Source organism: Monodon monoceros, unplaced genomic scaffold (assembly GCF_005190385.1).
Source record: "Monodon monoceros isolate NGI ecotype Baffin Bay Population unplaced genomic scaffold, NGI_Narwhal_1 Super_Scaffold_18, whole genome shotgun sequence".
Classification (NCBI taxonomy): Eukaryota; Metazoa; Chordata; class Mammalia; order Artiodactyla; family Monodontidae; genus Monodon; species Monodon monoceros.
The window spans coordinates 143,172,258-143,192,218 of record NW_021703774.1 but is presented as its reverse complement, the minus strand read 5'-3'; the positions used below and the strand labels follow the sequence as shown (position 1 = coordinate 143,192,218).

Genomic DNA, 19,961 nt, shown 5'->3' with positions numbered 1-19,961 from the left:
GTTTAGTTTCCAAATATTTGGAGATTTTCCAAAGGTCTTTCTGTTACTGATTTCTAATTAAATTTCATTGTGGTCAGAGAACATACTTTATATGTCTTGAATTCTTTTAAATTTATTGGATCTTGTTTTATGGACCAGAATATGATCTTTCTTAGTACATGTTCCATGTTCACTTGAAAATAATGTATATTCTGCTGTTGTTTGGTATTTTTTCCTTAAGTGTTTGGTCAAATTTATCAGTGAAATATCTGAGGCTGATCTTTTCTTTTTTGAATGATTATGAATATTGATACTTTCTTTAATAAGTTCTTTCTTCTTTTAATCCAGTCTTACAATCTCTGTCTTTTAATTGGGGCTTTTAGACTATTTACATTTACTTACTATTGTTGTTGATATGGTTTGGTTTAAATCTGTCACCTTCCTATTTGTTTTCTAATTGTACAATCTGTTTTCTCTTCTTTGCTCTTTTTCTCTCTTATTTGGGGTTTAGTGTCTTTTATTCCATTTCATATCCTTTATTGGCCTGTGAGCTATAACTCTTTGTTATTTAGTGGTTGGATTAGCACTTATAGTATATATCTTTATCACCATACTAAACCATTTCACATATAGCGTAAGAATAGTACTATTCCATTTTCACCTCCCAGCCTTTATATTATTATCTTAAACCTTTTTACTTTCATATATGTTCCAAACCTTACACCACCTTATTATTTTTGTTTAAACGTTATTATATTTAAAAGACATTTAAATAATAAGAAAAAAACTTACATATTTTCCCATGTAGCTAACTTTTCCAGTGCTCTTCATTCTTTTGTGTAGATCTATATTTCCTCCTGGTATTATTTTCCTTCTGCCTAAAGGAAATTTTAAAAATATTTCTTGTAGTGCAGTCTTCTGTTGAGGATTTCATTTGGCTTTTTTATCTGAAAATATCTTTATTTCACCTTTGTTTTTTAACAGTATTTTAAAAATATTTTCACTGGTGCAATGACTTCTGAAACTAACTGCTCAGAATTAGGCGAGACTTCTCAGGTTATGGGCACAGTCTTCCACAAAACTATCATTACTTTAGACATCCATGCTTGGTGATTCCCAGGCCACCCATAATTCTGACCAATTGGATACAAATTCAAGGATTCCCACTACCTCCTCAGGTTTAATAATTTGCTAGAATGACTTACAGAACTCAGGAAAGCACTGTACTTACAAATACAGTTTTATTATAGCAAAAAGGGTACATTAAGAACCAGCCAGGGACTTCCCCAGTGGTTCAGTGGTTAAGAATCCACCTTCCAATGCAGGGGACATGTATTTGATCCCTGGTCAGGGAACTAAGATCCCATATGCCACAGGGCAACTAAGCCAGCATGCTCTAGAGCCTGCTCACCACAACTGGAGAGCCCACGTGCCACAGCTACTGAGCCCGTGCACTCTGGGGCCCACGCACCACAACTGGAGAGGCCGCGTACTACAACTACTGAGCCTCTGTGCCACAACAAAGCGCCTGCGCACGCAACTAAGACCCAATGCAGCCAAATAAATAAATAAATAAAAGAATCAGCCAAAAAAAGAGACTTATAAGGTGAGGCCTGAGAGGGTCCCACGTGTGAAGCTTCTAGTGCCTTCTCTCCATGAAGTCTAGATGCATCAATCCCCCTGGCACGCTGATGTGTAACAGTACGCAGAGTATTATTAACCAGGAAACTCATCAAAGCTTTGGTGTCCAGAGTGCTTATTGGGGTTTCATTATGTAGGTGTGATTGATTGATTCATTGGCTATGTGATTGAACTCAGTCTCTAGCGCCCCTCCATTCCCTGGAGGTCAGAGTAATATCAGATGGCTTAAAGCCCCAGCCCTCTAGTCACATGATTGGTCATCTCATTTGCATAAACTGTCTGGCCTCACCATAAATAACAAAGACACTCCCATCACTTGGGAAATTGCAAAGATTTAGAGGCACATTCCTGGGAACTGGGGACAAACGCCACCAGATTCTTTATTACACAATAGCTGGTATAGAATTCTAGGTTGGTAGGATTTATGTTTTTTTTCATTAATTTAAAGATGTTGTTCCATTGCCTTCATGCATTGTTTTCAATGAGAAGTCTGCTATAATCCTTATCTTTGTTTCTCTGTATATAACATGTCTTTCTTACCCCCCATCCACCTCCCAGCTGCTTCTAAGATTTTTCTTTTTATCATGAGTTTTGAGCAATATGATTATCATGTGCTTTGGTATAGTTTTCTTCCTCTTTCTCTCAGGGTTCTTGGAGATTCTTAGATATGTGGGTTTATAGTTTTTTTCCACCAAATTTGGAAAACTGTCAGCAATTATTTCTTCAAATATGTTTTTCTGCTCCCCCACTCTCTTCTCCTTTAAGGATTATTAGTCTGCTTGAAGTTGTCTCACAGCTCAGTGATGTGCTGGTTTTTATTATTGTTGTTGTTGTTTACAGCTTTTTTTCCTCTTACTGTTAGTTATTTCTGACATATGTGTGTTCTGTGAATCCCTAGCTTTACTGTGAGCACCTGGAAGATTCATGTTCTTCCCGATAACCATCACCACACCTGGTCCTTGGAAGGCTGGTCATTGTTTGTAGGATACTCATGTCCGGCGATTTCCTTGATGGGTGGTTGTTTTGGTTTTTTTTTGCGGTACGCGGACCTCTCACTGTTGTGGCCTCTCCCGTTGCGGAGCACAGGCTCCGGACGCACAGGCCCAGCAGCCGTGGCTCACGGGCCCAGCCGCTCCGCGGCATGTGGGATCTTCCCGGACGGGGGCACGAACCTGTGTCCCCTGCATCGGCAGGCGGACTCTCAACCACTGCGCCACCAGGGAAGCCCTAGCTGGGTGGTTTTGGGAACCAACAAAGGGCATCTAGTTTTACATGTCATGGATCAAACTGAAGATACTTTTTAATCTCTGAGATGACACTATTTTAAAAGAATAGGGATTTTTTTTTTAAGACCTTGATAATTCTGAGGAGGCCTGATCTTTTTAAGTCCTGCCTAAGGAAACAGTTTTTCCAAATCACTTTTCTCACATCCTGGTGGCATGTGCCAGCCAGGAAGTGGGATAGATTGTAGGAGATAGCCCTAGACACATGGGAAACCCAGAGCTGGTACTAGGTTGAGAACATAAGGTTGTACACCTCATTGGGGATCCCAGTCAAGGGGATGAGTGGAAGCTGAAAATGCCTTTTCTTCACTAGTTCTCCTAAAGAGAGTGCCTTTATATAATTGATATAGAGGTGCTGCATAGGGTAGGGGGGCATTGTTTGAGAGGCTGGTTTTTCCAAGATCAGTACAGAAAGGCAAGTGCTATCCACACCTGCTGAATGGAGATAATGAGAAACACTTGGGCAGCTTCGTGGCACCTTGGAACAGTCATACCCTATACAGGAAATAAACTGCCCAAGAAAAAGCCAGGGCATGGTGAACTACCAGGTCCCTGGATAGCAGTTCCTCATAGCCAGTGTTGGTTCATAGAGGTGAGCACAGAAGTGGGGAGGTGGGCAGGGACTGGCAGAGTGGTTAGCACATCACAGAGTATGGTGCTTACTTCAACATGATTTTTGGGTAGGGACATGTTGACAGTTCCTCCTAAATACCAGCCCCCAGCTGGAAGTTAGACCAAAGAAGTATGGCAGGCTTAGGTTTGAGAATTGTGGTCATCGCGCTAAGGTAAGCACACAGTTTTGTTCAAAGCTTCTGAGCTATAAGTTTACAAGTTATAAGGAACATGTGAAAACTAATAAAGGGATAGAGATAATTCCTACACTGTGAAGGGGTTGGGCATGCTTTGCAGACTTGGGGGCCTTGTGTATGGACTGTTTAAGGAGCACTGCTCTCCTGAGAACTTCATTTTCGCTTAAGCACACATATTTCTGGGTTAGCCCCTTGGATGCAGTGTGCAGAGATATATGTGCAAGAGACTTTCAGGCCAGGAGTCCCGTTGCCCTTTGAGAAGTGGGAGCGTTTGGCCGTGCTATCTCTACTGAATGAGTTCAAGCCTTTGGAAAGTTGGGTTAACTTGAATAGGCAGATTGGAACCTGAGGCGTTCCAAGGAGGGCAGGTTGATGCTAGATCTAAAACAGATGTCTGAGAAGCATAGATGGTTATAGGCAACTTGGGAACAAGGGAGAAACCTCTGGGCTGCTAGTTTTTGCAAAGAGAGAATCACTAAACTAATGGTGGACCTGGAAAAATAACCATATAATGCTAATTGCCTATGCTAGGGGCTGATTTCTTCCCTGAAGGTTATTATCATCTCAACCCTCCTCAGAAGCAAACCTCACAGAGGATTTCTTTTACTTTCCTTGTCCACAGGTAACAGTCCTTTGGACAGCCCCCGGAATTTCTCTCCAAATGCACCTGCTCACTTTTCCTTTGTTCCTGCCCGTAGGTAAGTTGATAGAAAAACTCCTCTGTGACTAACATGTGTGGCATTTGCATGAATGTCAGTTAAATGTCAGCTTCCTCCTTTGAGGCACTGCCCTTCCAAGTGTGTTACCTTGGTCTACCAGCCATCAAAATTCCTTTCCTGCTTTCCTCGCCCAGGTCATAAACGTCTTGTTCGAGCTTTGCTTTCCAAACACCGTAGGTATTTGTGTTTGAATGTTCAAATGGGCAAGTAGATATTAGAAGTGAATTTATTTTATAATCTTAAGCACAAGCCCCTGGTTTCCTGAGGGTATGTTCGAAAACATTATACTCTTGACTGAAAGCTGTCCTAGAGTGATCAATGAGAAAATGGGTTCTTCTCCCAGGAGGACCCAAAGTTATACCCTTATTCCTCTAACTCAGGTAGTTCCAGGGAGCTAGAAGAGGCCATTTATGCCTCCCTCCTTGGGGATAAAGAGACTCACAGATCTTCACTTATCCTCCCATGAATTTAGAAAGATTTGGTGTGTTGCAGAGCCGTGCTTGTATTCCTCACATTTCACTTATTTCTGGAAATGATATCAACTTATCCCTGGCCCATGGTAGCAATCCTGACAGCTCAGCCCATTGCCAGGGTATCACCTGGCCTCTGGAGAAGTAATGAGCTTATTGACATGAGTCAATCCATATACCAAGGCTTCTTCTTTTTTTTTTTTTTTTTTAAATACATTTATTTATTTGTTTATTTTTGGCTGTGTTGGGTCTTCACTGCTGCATGTGGACTTTCTCTAGTTGCGGTGAGTGGGGGCTACTCTTCGTTCTGGTGCGTGGGCTTCTCATTGCGGTGGCTTCTCTTGTTGAGGAGCATGGGCTCTAGGCGCACAGGCTTCAGTAGCTGTGTCACGCGGGCTCAGTAGTTGTGGTTCGTGGGCTCTGGAGTGCAGGCTCAGTAGTTGTGGCGCACGGACTTAGTTGCTCCACGGCATGTGGGATCTTCCCAGACCAGGGCTCGAACCTGTGTCCCCTGCATTGGCAGGCGGATTCTTAACCACTGCATCACCAGGGAAGTCCCCCAAGACTTCTTACACAAATTATTTACTTTTCAGAACATCTCTAAAGTTCTTTCTTGGCAGCGTTCACGTTCTTTGACTTTATTTTTTATTTTTATTTTTAAAAATATTCTTGGTTGGAGTCAGTCTTTGGTATTAAGACCTCCAGAAAAATCATGGCTCCAGATTTGGAGCCTCTAATGGTTGGAGAATGATATATACATCTTGAGATCAGAGTAGTAGTAGTAGTAGTACTCAGACTACTTTTTTAAAAGAGATAACAGAAAAAGAACAGATTCCTAATTTAACAGCATTAACTCACTGTTAAAATGGCAACCTAGAAGAAATCCACCCCCTTCCTCTCCAGGATTCTATGCAGCTGAAGAGGTCGTGGACGGGTTGGGAAAAGTTTGATGGCTGACTTGGGTGCCCCTCCTGACCCAATTGCCTTATTCAAAGCAAGTATTGTCAGAGTTTGTTCCATGGACTCACCTCTCCTACCCTGTGTAACTTCGTTAGTTAACTAAGGATCCAGATAGGAACACTTACAGTATAGGTATATAATGGATGGATGCATTTGCTTTCCAGCCCAGCTGAAAGTCTAACTTATCTCAGACTTCCTGCCTTGATTGTGTTTGAACTCTAGCCTCAGATTAGGTCTGAGCTGGGACAGTAGGACCTGTGACCGTTCTCTGTAAATGGCATTGAGTCATTTCCCATTCATTCAATAAATATTTACTGAGTACCCGGTAAGCCCAGGCACATGCTGTGTACTTAGTTATATAGTGGGAACCAGACAGAGCCCTAACACTATAGAGACTTAGTAGACTTAGTAGAGTCTGTGCACTTGTTGTTCCCTTTGAGGGAATGCTGTTCCCTCAGTTCTTCGCTTAGTTAACTCCTTCTTGTCTTTCATTTCTCATCTTAAATGTCAACTCCCCAGAGAGGTCTTCCCTCACCATACAATATAAAGGAGCCCCCTTATCATTCTCTAGCAAACCATCCAGTTTTATTTTCAAACTAGTACTTTTCAATGCCTGATACAGTCTCCCCTCGGTATCCAGAGGGGATTGGTTCCAGGACCCTGGTGGATACCAAAGTCTACAGATGTTTAAATCCCTTATCTAAAATGGCATAGTATTTGCATATAACCTATGCACATCCTCTTGTATACTTTAAATCATCTCTAGATTACTTATAATAGCTAATACAATGTAAATGATATGTAAATAGTTTTAAATACAGTGTGAATAGTTGCTGGCATGGAGCACATTCAAGTTTGGCTTTGTGGAACTTTCTGGATTTTTTTTCCCTTGAATATTTTTGATTCACTGTTGGTTGAATCTACAGATACAGAACCCATGGATAAGGAGGGCTGACTGTAGTTTCTTATTTGTTTTCTGCTTCCTCTCAACCAGAATCAAAGCACCTTTAATAGAGATGCCTTAATATGTTGAAAATATGTCTGCTAGTATATAGTAAGCACTCAATCGGTGCTTATTGATTGAATGAGTGGTGGGGAAGAATAACGAACAAGCAAGCTAACAAATATATTGCTATAACCTGTGATAAGCACCGTGAAGGGAAAGAACATGATGCTGCCTAAAAGAGTAGGAAGGGAATGAGGCTGGAGAGTCTGTACTGGGTGGTCATGTAAGGCCTCTTGGAAGGAGTGACTTTTAAGCCAACCTGAAGGGTAAGAGGGAGCCTGCCATGTTGGGAGTGAGGATGCAGGTGTGTAGACCAGTCCATGCAGAGGGAATAGCATGTTGCATTGGTGTCCTGTGTCTGCATCATTCCTTGGGCTTTAGGAGTAGGATCAGCCGGGGGCTTTGGGACCTGGTATTACCACTGAGATCTACACGGGTCTGTGCTAGGTGGCCTGAAGTTTGAGTCGTATGTGTGGAAGACAGAACCCCGGGCTGTCCCCTTACCAGACATAGTAGGAAAAGTAGCTAGGTATTGGTGGGGGAGGGGAGGAAGACTTCAACCCTGCGAAACAAGGTACTCAGGAATTGTGCTTCCTATCACTGAAGTTGGGCATGAGCTTTATAGCATCACGTTAGTTTGGAATATCACACAAAAGGCAGATTTAATGAAACTCTAGGGATAGACCCAATTTCACTACTAACTTACATACATTCGTAAACAAAAGGTTTGTCTCTGCCAAGCTAGACCAAATGTCAGGTGTCAAACAGAGCAGTCTCTCTGGTTCCCTTTGATTCTCATTTTAATGTATGTCTTTTCACTACAGCCATGGCCACAGAGCAGACAGGTAATAGCGGATGTGATGGGGAGAGGGGCTGGGAAACTGCTATGCATGGCCAGACAGTATGGTTTGTGGTTTCATGCTTGGTGAGAACTGGCTGTGATGAGTCTTCTCTGACTGTGGGTATGAACATTTGGCCTTTCATTTCTATCAAAGAGGCCCTAACGGAGCCCCCTCTACCTGCTGGAACCAAGGCTCCGTGCTCATATGTTTAGAAGGCAGGATTTGCTAAATATTTACCTCCAAGCTTCTGAGCATAGGAACACGTCTCCCTCATTCCCACAACTTTCCTCAGTCACCCAGTGGGATGACCAGGCAGAGGAAATGGAGGCATCCTGTAGTGGCATTTCTGACTCTGGTGGTCCCTGCTCTTCAGTTTACAGAAAAATGGCTGCCATGCAGTTGGTTCCCATTTCCTTATGAAGGAAGAAAAATCACCTGTGGAGAAGTGTGTCTGACAAGGGTTTGGGAAATGCCTCCCTGAGTTAGACTAGTCCCATCTTTGCTGAGCTCTGTTTTCCTGGAATTGACTTGCTTCCTTGTGTAGAGCTCTCAGGACCCAAAAGAGAGATCAGAGAGAATATCATGTTTGAGCAGCCTCCTGGACATTTCTTTGCCTCAGAGACTAGGTTCCAGCAGGACCGGCTGCCTGGGTGGCATGAAGTTTGAGTCATGTGCATGTGGCATGGAACCCCCGGCTGTCCCCTTACAGAACATAGTAGGAAAAGCTGCCTGGTATTGGTGGGGGTGGAGAGGAGTGCTTCCAAAAGAGAAGCCCTGGCAAGATTGATTCCTTTTTTTCTTTCTTCCTCTCCGTGCCTCCCTGCACCCACCTTTAACTGTGGAGCCTGGAACAATTCATCCAGATCTCTGGGTCTTAATGTTTTCTCTGAAGGTTGAGAGTATTGAACTTAACTTCTAAAGGTCCTCCACTGCTAACGTTCTTAGGTTCTGTGGGTCACATCAAAGAAGTTTTTCTATAACTTCAACCAGACTGTACCCCTAAGCTCCACAAGAAAGAACATTTGTGTTACAACACATCTGTAGTCCAGGAAAGAATCACTTGTCCATGTTATAAAAGCTTCAAACCAGATACTTGCTTGATCTTTCTTCTCTAAAGCAAAGCAGATAACTGTGGTTCTCTGTGATGAGAGCTTCAGAGCACATCCTCTAAAGAGCAGCTGGAAGCCTGCCCCAAAGTCTCATATATGGCCAAGCTATGCCACTTCACTCTTCTTTCATAAGGTTGCTGTCACTCTTTGGCAAACATTCTCAAAGGTTGGACTTATGAGTCCTAATGGGTCCTGGGTAGCCTTTGACTGTTTGCAATCTATTGATTCATACTCAGACCCAGGTGGTAGTTTCGCTTCTTCCTGGTTATCAACCCAGTGGCCTGGGGAACACCAAAGGACCCTTCTCATGGAGCCTTCAAAAAAGGAACTAGCATTTCAGTGGTAGTTCTCTCCTTGTGATGATGCCTTTAGCTGCAGTCCTCTGTCATTGCTTCTCTGTCACTGCTAAAAGTGAATAAGTTGAGAGTGTAAAGACTTTTATTCCAAAACCATAGTATTGCATAACAGATATTCTTATTTAAAGTTATGGACTCCTTTATAGTCAGAGATGTCTGTCTTTGCAGTGGAAAACACACAACAATAGGCCCCATGTAGGAAAGAGATATGAAAGCGTGTGCTGGACTGAGCAGTACTGTCTTGAGACAAGAAAGAGCCTACCAATGAATCAACTGCCCCAAAACACCTGATGGAAAGACAGGCAGGTCCTGGGCTCAGGGTGGGGTTCGGTAGAAACTGCCTAACATTCTTTTCTTACATAGGACTGATGGACGGCGCTGGTCTTTGGCCTCTTTGCCTTCTTCAGGCTATGGAACCAACACTCCTAGCTCCACTGTCTCAGTAAGTAGCCAAATCTGTGGCCGTACCTCCTTCACCCTGAGGAAATACTTCCCTACAGGTATTGCTCCCTACAGTGTTGCAAAGTGGTTCTCAACTTTTTCTCCAAAGCCCAACTCAAAAAGGTTGCTTGGGATGAGGCTGAGAGGGACAGAGGTCTGGTGGCCTTTAACAGCCATAGTCAGATCCATTAAATGCCTTTGGAAAGAATTAACCAGCATGTTTCTGAGCGTCAGTTATTCCTAGTGGAGTCAGAAGAGGGCTTGAGGATGGACTTTTGCTTTGCCCGTGAGGCCAGGCACAGGCACTCCTAAGCACGGTTCCCTTGCTCCCCTATTTTATTTGTAGAACTGCAACCAAGAGCAAATAACACCACCCCCCACCATGTCACAAAGGCCTGGTAGACCCTCCTCCAACTTTTTCACCTTTTCCTTTCAAAAAAGAAGGGAAGGATGAATGTGATTTGATATTCAAGTTTGATTGTATATCAGCAAAAAAAAAAATATATTGGGCCTGTCTCTAAAACTTCTAGTTATGTCTCTTTTAGAGAAGATTTTAGCCTAAAACACAACAAATGTCCTAACTGCCACCATGCACAATTGACCCTAAAATGAGTCTTCCTCATTGAGCAACATTTAATTGAAGCCAGGATGACAAGTTGGCAGACACGTTCTGTAAAGGGCGCATATTTTAGGCTTTGTAGGCCACAGACTGGATGACCCGTTTCTCCACGTCTTCCACCATTCTTCAGGTCTTCTCAGCTCAGTTTGTATTCATAAATCCCAAGCAGGTAAAAGAAGTTATCATTTCCTCCCTTGACCTAGATATTACTCTTTTTAAAAAATTTTTATTATTATTTTTTTGGCCGCTCTGTGCTGCATGTGGGATCTTAGTTCCCCAACCTGGGATCAAACCCGTGCCCCCTGCAGTGAAAGCACGGAGTCTTAACCACTGGACCACCAGGAAAGTCCTAGATTTTACTCTTAAATTAATCCAAAGATCTCACTGGTCTTTTGGCAGCTGTTTAGTTTCAGATCTTTCCCTAGTAAATATCCCTTCCCCATAATCCTTTACTCAAACAGGTGATTTTTGAGACCCACAGTGAGAGTCATGTATTTATTATATATATATTCCTGTTCAATAAGTTTTAATAGACTCAACCCATTGATCCAGCTTATTTTATTGGAATACCTTAAAATACCAATTTTGCTTCGTGTTAGTTGCAGTTGGGTGAGAATACTTTTTGCAACTTCTATCCAAATCATTTATAAAAATGTGACCAAGACAGAGCCTCATGAAAACCTCCCACTAGCTGTTTACAACTTTATGTGTTATAGGATTCCATGAGAGAAGTGTGCACTGTAAGTCAAAAAAATTTTTGATTTCTCACTTGGTATTAAGGCTTACGTGTGGCAACGGTTTTCTTGGTGTGGTACTGCAGCTTTGAGTGTAAGTGAATTTAGACATTTAACCCCAGATCCTTCATCAGTTGGTGAACAGAAATTGAGCCAATAGTGTTAGATTTGCTGCTGCTGTAGCCAGTCTTGTCAGGTAAGGGCAGGAGTTCACTGATCCAGGTGCCGACCAGGGCCGCCACGGGAATGGCTGCATTGGTGGGATGCCTGTAATAGCACAGCTCACTCCCTCAAATTGTCTCTTGTGATTCTGGAATCTCAATCGTTGGGCCATGTTTAGAATTCTTAATTGTTTTCAGGTCAAGTCTAATCTTTGGGTTCTAGATCTAAAAATAATTTTCTTCCCTGCTGGATTTTCTTGCCTATTGGTGTCCCTAGAGCCTGGGCAAAGCCTTCACAGCTGCAGCGAAGCCAGTTGCCCTCTGGGTAACAGCCTAAAGGAAACATTGCTGAGCCATCCTGGGGCTCTCCCAAGGTGTTGTAGAAGGCAAAACTTATGGGGATGTCATTTGTAGGCTGGGCATACCTAGAACATTTCCTAATAAGCCAGGAAGCATGATTTATTAATTACTTGCCATTCTAACTAGCCAGAAGCTTCACTGAGGGCAAAGGGTCCACGTGGAAGAATCTGCTTTTTGCCACCTAAAGAGGCTCCCTAGGTAGTTGGGGAGCTGTCACACCTCATGAATGTCTGGGTCTGGCCCCCTGCAAGGCTCATGAAGGACAATAGTATCATGGCTTCATCAGAACTGAGAGCTCTGAAGGATAGAGATGAACGGGATCACGCACAGTGGAGACTCAAGGGAGCAAGGGAAAGCATGCTGGCTGTGGGCTGACTTCAGGTTTACGTTGACTGGGGAGCCACTGACCACTTTCAGTCCTTCTCCACTTCTAGACTGCCTTAGACATGTCTTTAATGCTTTTTAAAAATGTTGTCCCCTCTAGTCATCATGCTCCTCGCAGGAAAAGCTGCACCAGTTGCCCTTCCAGCCTACAGCCGATGAGCTGCACTTTCTGACGAAGCATTTCAGCACAGAGAGTGTACCCGATGAAGAAGGACGGCAGTCCCCGGCCCTGCGGCCCCGCTCCCGCAGCCTCAGGTGAGGGTGCTCTCCACCCACTGCCCTGGTGCCCATGGAGTTCAGCTTGTCTGCACAGCCTAGGAGTCAACAAACTTATTCCATAAAGGGCAAGGTAGTAAATAATTCACACTTTGTAGGCCATATCGTCTCTGGCAGCTACTTACTCTGCTGCTGTGCAGAATCATCCACAGACATTATGTAAACTTTATTTATAAAAGCAGCCAGCGGGCCAGATTTGGTCTGCGGGCCGTAGTTTGCCAACCCCTGGCCTAGCACATAGGCACAGCTCAATGAGTCAAGTGCCATGAAGCTCAAGCCCTTTGGTATTGGGTACAGCTCAACTCACCATCACAAGAGGTGCCTGAAGATGCTGTCAAGGGGTCCCTCTTTTTCCCTTTGAAAGTAGTTGGCAGTAGAAATGTACTTTGGACTCCATTCAGTAAAAGGAGAGTAATAGTATCATCCATTCTGATGGTTACCTGGCCGCAGAACCCAGAGGCCCAGCATATATAAACTAGGCCAATTAAAAAAGTTCCTTCTGAGGACACTTGTGGCTGACTCGGGGAAGAAGCCCATTGCAGAAGCAGAACTAAATGCCCATCTAAATCTGTCTCATTTCCCTGAATCACCTGGGCTCATCAAACCAAACAAACCTTAACAGCTGATTTATCTGTGTATTCCATAGATTAAATCAGCTCTTCTCTTTGGCATTAGGGGGTAAATCTGTGCCAGAATTCCAGGTTAAGGGAGAGGGTGGAGAATAAAATGATCATGGCTTTAAGTGATCGAGCTCAGATTTCCAGGGTCCCTGGGAAATAAGAAGTTGGTTCACATGTTCAGGGTGGAGGCCCAGAGGAGCAGTGCCTTCCAGAAAGAATCCCCTCAGGTCATGTTGGCACTGCAAGTGCCAGTGAGCTGAGCCAGACCACAAAGACTGGTTCAAGTTCAGATTGGTGAGAATAATGACTGGGACCGCAGTGCAAAGGGTCAGACATACAAATGAGGGAGTGTGAAGTGTGGAGCCCAGTGTGTTTCTTTGTCTCATACAGAGGAACGTCTGAATCTTGGTGCTCTTCACACTCCACACAGAGACGGGCACCTTTTAGGCCATTTGAGACTGAGAGGACTACAGTACCTCTGGGAAATCCCTGAGGATTACTCTTAAAAAGCTGGGTAATGTGCATTAATGTAGCAGGCAGACCATGGCCTACTGTAGGGAGGAAAGGCAGAAAAGAACGGTTCTGAACATAGCTCAGCTGGGATCACATGTCGGGCACCAAACTGGGCAGGACCCAAATAGCCATTCAGTTGTATGGCTCAAACTCTGAATCCTTTAAGAGGATGTAATCACACATGGGCCAAAGGGGAAGATTTAGATGACCCAGGTTTATAATTCACTACGGGCTGGCTGGACTGGCCTCATTCATCCTCAAGGTGAGAGCTAAGTTAGCCCCATTGGATGCAGCTTGTTTAGAAAAGATACAGGTATACACTGTCTTCCTTTGGTTGTTTTGGTGGTGGTTTGATTTGATTTGATTCCTAGAACATGCTGGGGTATGCCCAACCCCACTGGCCAAAGCAAAGAAGACCCAGAGAGTCCTGTTCTGGAGGAAGTGATCCTAGAAGAACCACCAGTGGCCTCAAGAGTGGTCTCCTCCTGTCTAGGCCTTTTCAGGCCCTGGCAGAAGTCTTTGTGAAGGCCAGGCCTCTTACAGGAAGGTAGTCTAGCTCCAGATGGCACACTTTTGAGCTGAACAGTGCTGGCAGCTCCAGGAATAAGAAAGGCTCTGGAACTCAGCACTCCTTAAGGTGGGAGTGTGTGGGTGCTGCAGAGAGTGGGTGGGCACGGGCTCTGGGAATGGGCATCGTTCTCCTTGAAGGTTCCCTGGCACTAAAGTAACACAGTTGTTTCCTTCTTATTTAGTCCTGGACGGTCACCAGTTTCCTTTGACAGTGAAATAATAATGATGAATCATGTGTACAAGGAAAGATTCCCCAAGGTAAGGATCCAGCTTAAAGGAGACTGGTAACGCCTCTGAGGATGCCACCTCCAGCCAGCCCCAGTGGGAAGACTGGGGGTGGGGGAGTCGCCAGAGGCAATCTGGAAGGAGATCAGGGAGGCGCCAGGAGGAGGAGGACACAAGCATGAGGGCTTTCAGGCTGCTGGAGAAGAGGAAGGCAGCAGAGGACTTTGAGTTTGGGGATCGTACTTGCAGAGCCTCTATTTCTCCACTCCCCAGAGAAATGGGTATCCAGAGGGAAATGTCGAAAACATATCCCACTGTATATTAGTGGGAAGGAAAGAGCAGAGACCTTGTTTCTGACCGTGCACATCAGGATCCATGAGTCGGGGTCCCCCAGAAGGAGATTTGCCCTCTGAGAGCACCTTCACTTAATGCAGTTTTCTAAAGCAGCACTCCCATTACCAAGCACAAACAGAGCTACGCTGGAAATTTCCTCTGGCAGGAAGTTGGCCAGAGAGAGCAGTAAGGTGGGAGACAGCTCAGAGTTGCTATTCACATTTGGACTTGTGTTTTCAAGCAGGGAAATGCTGAGGGAGGAAGGTAGGTTACTGTCCTGAGATGGTTGAGAAATGGTCTTCACAACTGCAGTTTGACTGTAAACCTCCTTGTATGTGGAACGAGGGCCTTGTTTTCCATTTGCATTTCTTTTGAACACCACATGCCTAAACACTCTGACCTGGCTTTCTAATGATAGGCCCTGTTCCTGTAGAACACAGCCAGTTCTGTCCGAGAGAGGATCAGGGCCTGACGGAGGCTCCCTCTCCATGACAACAGCGAGAATGGGGTCTTCAAGCCTCTTTCTTCATCCTCCATCCAGACCCCCGGCTCTACCTGTTCATCTGTATCTAGGGTCTGCGATGTGTGGTTCCCTGCTCCTCTGAGAGTGTCCTTTTTCGAGCCTCGAGTAGTCTCCTGGGCACACACGGGTGGCTTAGGGAAAAAGTGCGAAGCCCTTGTGCTTTCCCTCTTGACATTCACAGTGAAGCAGAGCAGTGAGGAGGAGCTCAGACTCTGGAACCAGGCCGACTGGGTTCAAGTAGGCTTCTACCATTTATTAGCCTCATGACCCTGGGCAGATTATTTAACTTCTCTGAGCTTCATTTGCCTCATCTGTAATCTGAGATAATAAGAGTATCTATCTCATAGGGAGTTTGTGAAGATTAGTGAACATTAAGCTTTTCTAACTGTGCCCAGGACATAGTTAGCGCTCAGTAAGTGTTAGCTGTTATTTCTTTGCTGCCCTGTGGTCTGCACTTTCTAGCCTTCAAATGGGCACTGGAGAGTAAGAGCAAGGAAGAGGGGTAGAATGAACAGCTAGGAAATCATTCAGTTGTGCCTTGCTTCTTCATAAAAAAGTTTGGGTGTGTATAGTGTTTAGAAATGCACCTCGCGTGTTTCCTCCTCCTCTTCCTCCTTGTGTATTAGGTGTTGTATTGTTATCCTAGCATTGCACGTTTGTATGTAAGATGAACTCATGTTAGAAAAAGCATGTTAAGATTCCTTCCATTCCCTCTTCTCTTTCACCTCCCCTCCTCTCCCCCTACCACACCACTACACCATAAATATGTGTGTGTGTGTTTGTGTGTGTGTGTGTGTATATATATATACACACACATATATATACATATACAAACACCCACTTAAACACACACTGAAAATCAGAAATCACCACCTGGTGGCAAAGGAAAGAAAGCCAAGCCCTAGATAGGCAGCTAGGAACTTGTTAGCTGATGTACATTTGTCGTTTTGACATTCCTGTGCAGTTAGGTCCCCAAGAGGCTTCTGAGCCAGACCTCATGCTGCTCTGCTGGGGATCCAGGTCCGTGAGCAGGCAGGTTCACACCTTCAATAAACACTCTCTGAACATCTGCTTAGCTCAGTTGGGTCCTAAGTTCAAGTAAGAGGATCCTGAGATAAATCAAATTCCCACTGACTTGAAGAAGTTCCCAGTCTGGAGAAAGATTTAGAAACCAGGAGTGTCCACACACCAAGTTTATAGAGTTGGGAGGTCCAGTGGAAGCACAGAGGAAAGGAAACCCTAGTTTTCCTGGAGGAATCAAAGACTTCCCAGAGGAAAGATGATGCTTGAACTGAGATTAGAAGGAGTAGTAGGAGTTTGCCAGGCAGGCTTGGCAGGTGAAAAAGCTACACACAGGGAACAGCATAAATGGACAGAGGTATGAGATAGCATGATAAAGGAACAACAGAACCTCAGTGTCCTTAGAGCAAGAGAATGTGCTGTTCAAGGAGTGGGGAGGTGGACAAGGCCAGGTGAGAGAGGGCCTTGACTGTAATGTTTTGACTTGACTTGAAGGTGACCTTTCACGTCTCCAGTCATCAGGTTCCCCAAACGCAACATCAGGAAACCAGGATCACAGAGCCCATCCTTAGGCTCTGACCAGGCCTTTCAGGCTTAGCTCCGGCCGAGCTGGATCAGAAGGAAAGAGTCACTTGTCCTGCTTTGATTTGCAGGCCACCGCACAAATGGAAGAGCATCTAGCAGAGTTCATTTCCTCCAACACTCCAGACAACGTGTTGCCCTTGGCAGACGGAACCTTGAGCTTTATTCATCATCAGGTGATAGAGATGGCCCGAGACTGCCTGGATAAATCTCGGAGTGGCCTCATTACCTCACACTACTTCTATGAGCTTCAAGAGAGTTTAGAGAAGCTTCTGCAAGATGTGAGTGTCCTTGTTCTGCGACTCTGGTGAATCCGTATAGTAGTGGGTTTTAGTCCCAAGCTAAGATGAAGGCAGTCATGGTGTGCCCAGCCTGCTTGCCACCTCCCTGCTGGTATGCGGGACCCACCCCACATGTGCTGCTGCTGCTGGGCTTTGGTTCCTCCTCAGTCCCCTGCATTTCTCCGAGAAGCCTGTTCGGTGTCAGAACTCAGTGCTGTGATTCCTTTCCTTTTCTAATACCAATTACTCTTCCCGAGGCTCCAACGTTGGTAGTGTTCATAAATATTTGCCTAGGAGATTTGTAACCCAGAGCCAAAAAGAGGCCCTAGTGGCAGTAGTGGGCTCTCTTTTGGTAGACATACTGGTGTAAGGAGAACCTTGAGACTGCTTCTCCTCAGTCGAGGAAAAACAGACCCGAGGACTGCACTATGGGTTTATCCGTTTGCTGATATTCTGTTTGTGTAGCAGAAGTTCTCCAGTGGGGACTGATGTGTTTAGAGACCTGATCCTCCCCAGTGTAAAAAGTCTCTGGGCAAAGTAATCCAGAGACCGTTGAGTTCTTCTCGCTGCTTCGTGCTCCGCTCTTCGCTTTCCCCTCTGCCTCTCCGATAGGGTGATCGGACGCCTTCCCACTCAGACTACAGTTGCCCATATCACACCATTAGTACAGCTTAGGGGAGAGGAGATGTGCTGTCTCCTCGGGGCTCTTCATGTCACTAGAATATTTCCCAGTCCAGACCCCTGTTACCTCCAGACATGTGCCTTCATGCTTTTGTAGGACCAGCTGAGCTGACAGCCCAGGCTAATGGGCTCAAACGACTCCGGTGTGTTAGTCCAGAAATTAGGAGCAAGAAGTTGTTTGTTTTTTTAATTTAGGAAACAGTTGAATCTAGAGAAAGGATGACTAAAGATGGTCACGATTATTGCTGTCAAATAATGGGAGTTTTATCATATGTAATATGTGGCAGCTTCTCTGTCCCCTAAAAGGCATACTAGCCCAGTGGACAAGAGTTACGGTGAGAAAGGTTTTGATTTAATAGATGAAAAAGTTCTTCCTTCTACAAAAATGTCTTTTTCTGATTTCAAAAGTAATACTTAAATTTAAACATTGCAGAAACATGAGTTTAAAAAGCTGAAGTCCCGTGAAACATCACTGGCGGCTGTTTGTTTCTGTTCAAGAATAACTTTCTAACAGTTCTCCAACAATACGTAGGAATCAGGGATTGAGGCATCAGATAAATCAACTAGAGTGACTTCCAGGGTTGCTTGTACATCTAAGATGGATCTTCTGAAATGCTCAAGTCAGAGCTTTGCCCAAAACCTTCAGGCATTTCCCAGATGCGTTGCCCCTGGCAGTGGGAAGAGCACTGAACATGGAGCCAGTGCATTCATATGTTCTCTCATTTGCTAGGCCCTGGGAATGCAGAGAAGAAGTTCAGTGCCGGCTCTGGCTCAAGGAATTTGCTGTTGACTGGGGTTTACAGACCCATCAATATGTATTACAGTAAAAATAATAGCTGTCATTTATTGAAGTATACTGTATGCCAGACACCACACTGAGTGCTCTATATGAATTATCTCACTTTTGTTTATTATAGTAGGTGTGATTGATGAGCACTAAACAGAGATCAGTTCTGAGCACAGAGGAGGATGTGCTGACTCTGCATGGAGAGTTCAGGAAAAGCTGAGTCTCGATGAGTAGGTAGGAGTTCACTGGATCTAGAAAGCAGTATAAACAACCTTTCAGAGGTGTGGAGGAACTTGGTTCATTTCAGGAATTGCAGGTAAAGTAGTTTGGCATGACTAGAGTGAAGGATGTCTGCAGGGAAACCCTGGTAGATGAATTTGCTAGGCACTACATTGTCTAATTTAATCTTCATAACAACATTGTAAGGAAGGTATTATTATTATTCTCTAAATATGCAGATGAGGAAACCAAACCTTAAAAGGGCCAAGTTAGCCCAAGGTAACTCATTTCTGAGTAGCAGAGCTAGCACCCAAACCCAGGTTACTTATTCCAGAGCCTAAGATCGTACACTTTCAAATACTTAGTCAATAAGCATTGACATCTGCTATATAAGAGGCACCTGTGCTAGGCGACACAGCCTCTCTACTCACAAGGCCCTACAATGTACCTGTAGAGACAGACAGTTAATTATAAAACAACATGCTAGTACCATGTGCTGTGAGCAAACAGCTAGGAAAACATAGAAAAAGGAGCCGTTACTTCTTGTTCTTCGTGTGTGTGTGTCTGTGTGTGTGTGTGTGTGTGTGTCTGTGTGTGTGGGCAGGGGACTTAGATGAGGCTTCACAAAGTTGATATTTGAGCTGCGTGTTAAAAGAATGAACAAGATTTCATCAAGTGCCCAGCCTCTCTTTTCATTGCATAACCAGTTTTTTTTAATGGTCTTCATTTGCTTGTATTTCTTTCCTTACAACCTGTTCACTGTTCAGTCTCTTGCCTTCTACTTTCCCTTCCCATTATTCCACTGAAACATTTCAGGCAAAAGTCACCAAAGAACTAACTGGCCGGTTGCCAAATGCTGTGACCTCTCTCAGTCCTCACCTTCCTTCACCTGTCTACAGAGGTTTCCACAGTGAATACCTCTCTTTGATCTTTTCTCCCGCCCAGTTGTCATGACACTGTTCTCTCCAGTCTTGTGGTCTTGCTGCCCCTTCACAAGTTTTCTTAAATGCTGGTGTTTCGAGGGGCACCTTCCTGAGCATCCGTGCTCCTCATTCTCCTTTCTTCACTCTCTGATCGGCCCTGTCAGCTCCTGTGTCTTCAGTTGTCATCCGTCTGCTAAAGGGCCTTTGCTCCCCACTGTTCTTCTGAGCTCCGGCTCAGTGGCCCCAGCTGCTGATTGGACTCCTCCACTGTACTTTCCACATCGGCTAGTATCCTTCGTTGCAAGTGGTAGAGAACCAACTCAGAGCAGTTTATGCAGGAAAGGGAAACTAATTATAAAGATTGAAAGGGTGTCTTAGAGAATTGAAGACAAGAATGCAACCAGGCCTTAAGAAGGGACCAGAACCAGAAACGAGAGCCTGTGGAAAGCCCAGGAACCATTCGTCTTCCTTCTCTCAGCTCTGTTTCTCTCTCTTTGGTAGGTATGGTCATCCTTTTCACCCAAGAGCGAATTAT

At 44.6% G+C, this 19,961-nt stretch overlaps 1 protein-coding gene across 5 annotated transcripts in view; it reads left to right on the top strand.

Moving 5' to 3' along the window:
* Positions 1-19,961, top strand: part of MAST2 (microtubule associated serine/threonine kinase 2) — a 192,540-nt gene that overhangs the window by 156,305 nt on the left and 16,274 nt on the right. For 4 of the 5 annotated variants that reach the window (XM_029229653.1, XM_029229652.1, XM_029229651.1 and 1 more), the window contains exons 6-10: positions 4,335-4,410; positions 9,538-9,616; positions 11,974-12,128; positions 14,035-14,110; positions 16,607-16,816. In XM_029229653.1, coding sequence (XP_029085486.1) covers positions 4,335-4,410; positions 9,538-9,616; positions 11,974-12,128; positions 14,035-14,110; positions 16,607-16,816 — 596 coding nt within the window. Of the gene's footprint in view, positions 1-4,334; positions 4,411-9,537; positions 9,617-11,973; positions 12,129-13,297; positions 13,920-14,034; positions 14,111-16,606; positions 16,817-19,961 lie in introns of those variants that run through there. The other variant, XM_029229654.1, reaches the window with a different exon arrangement.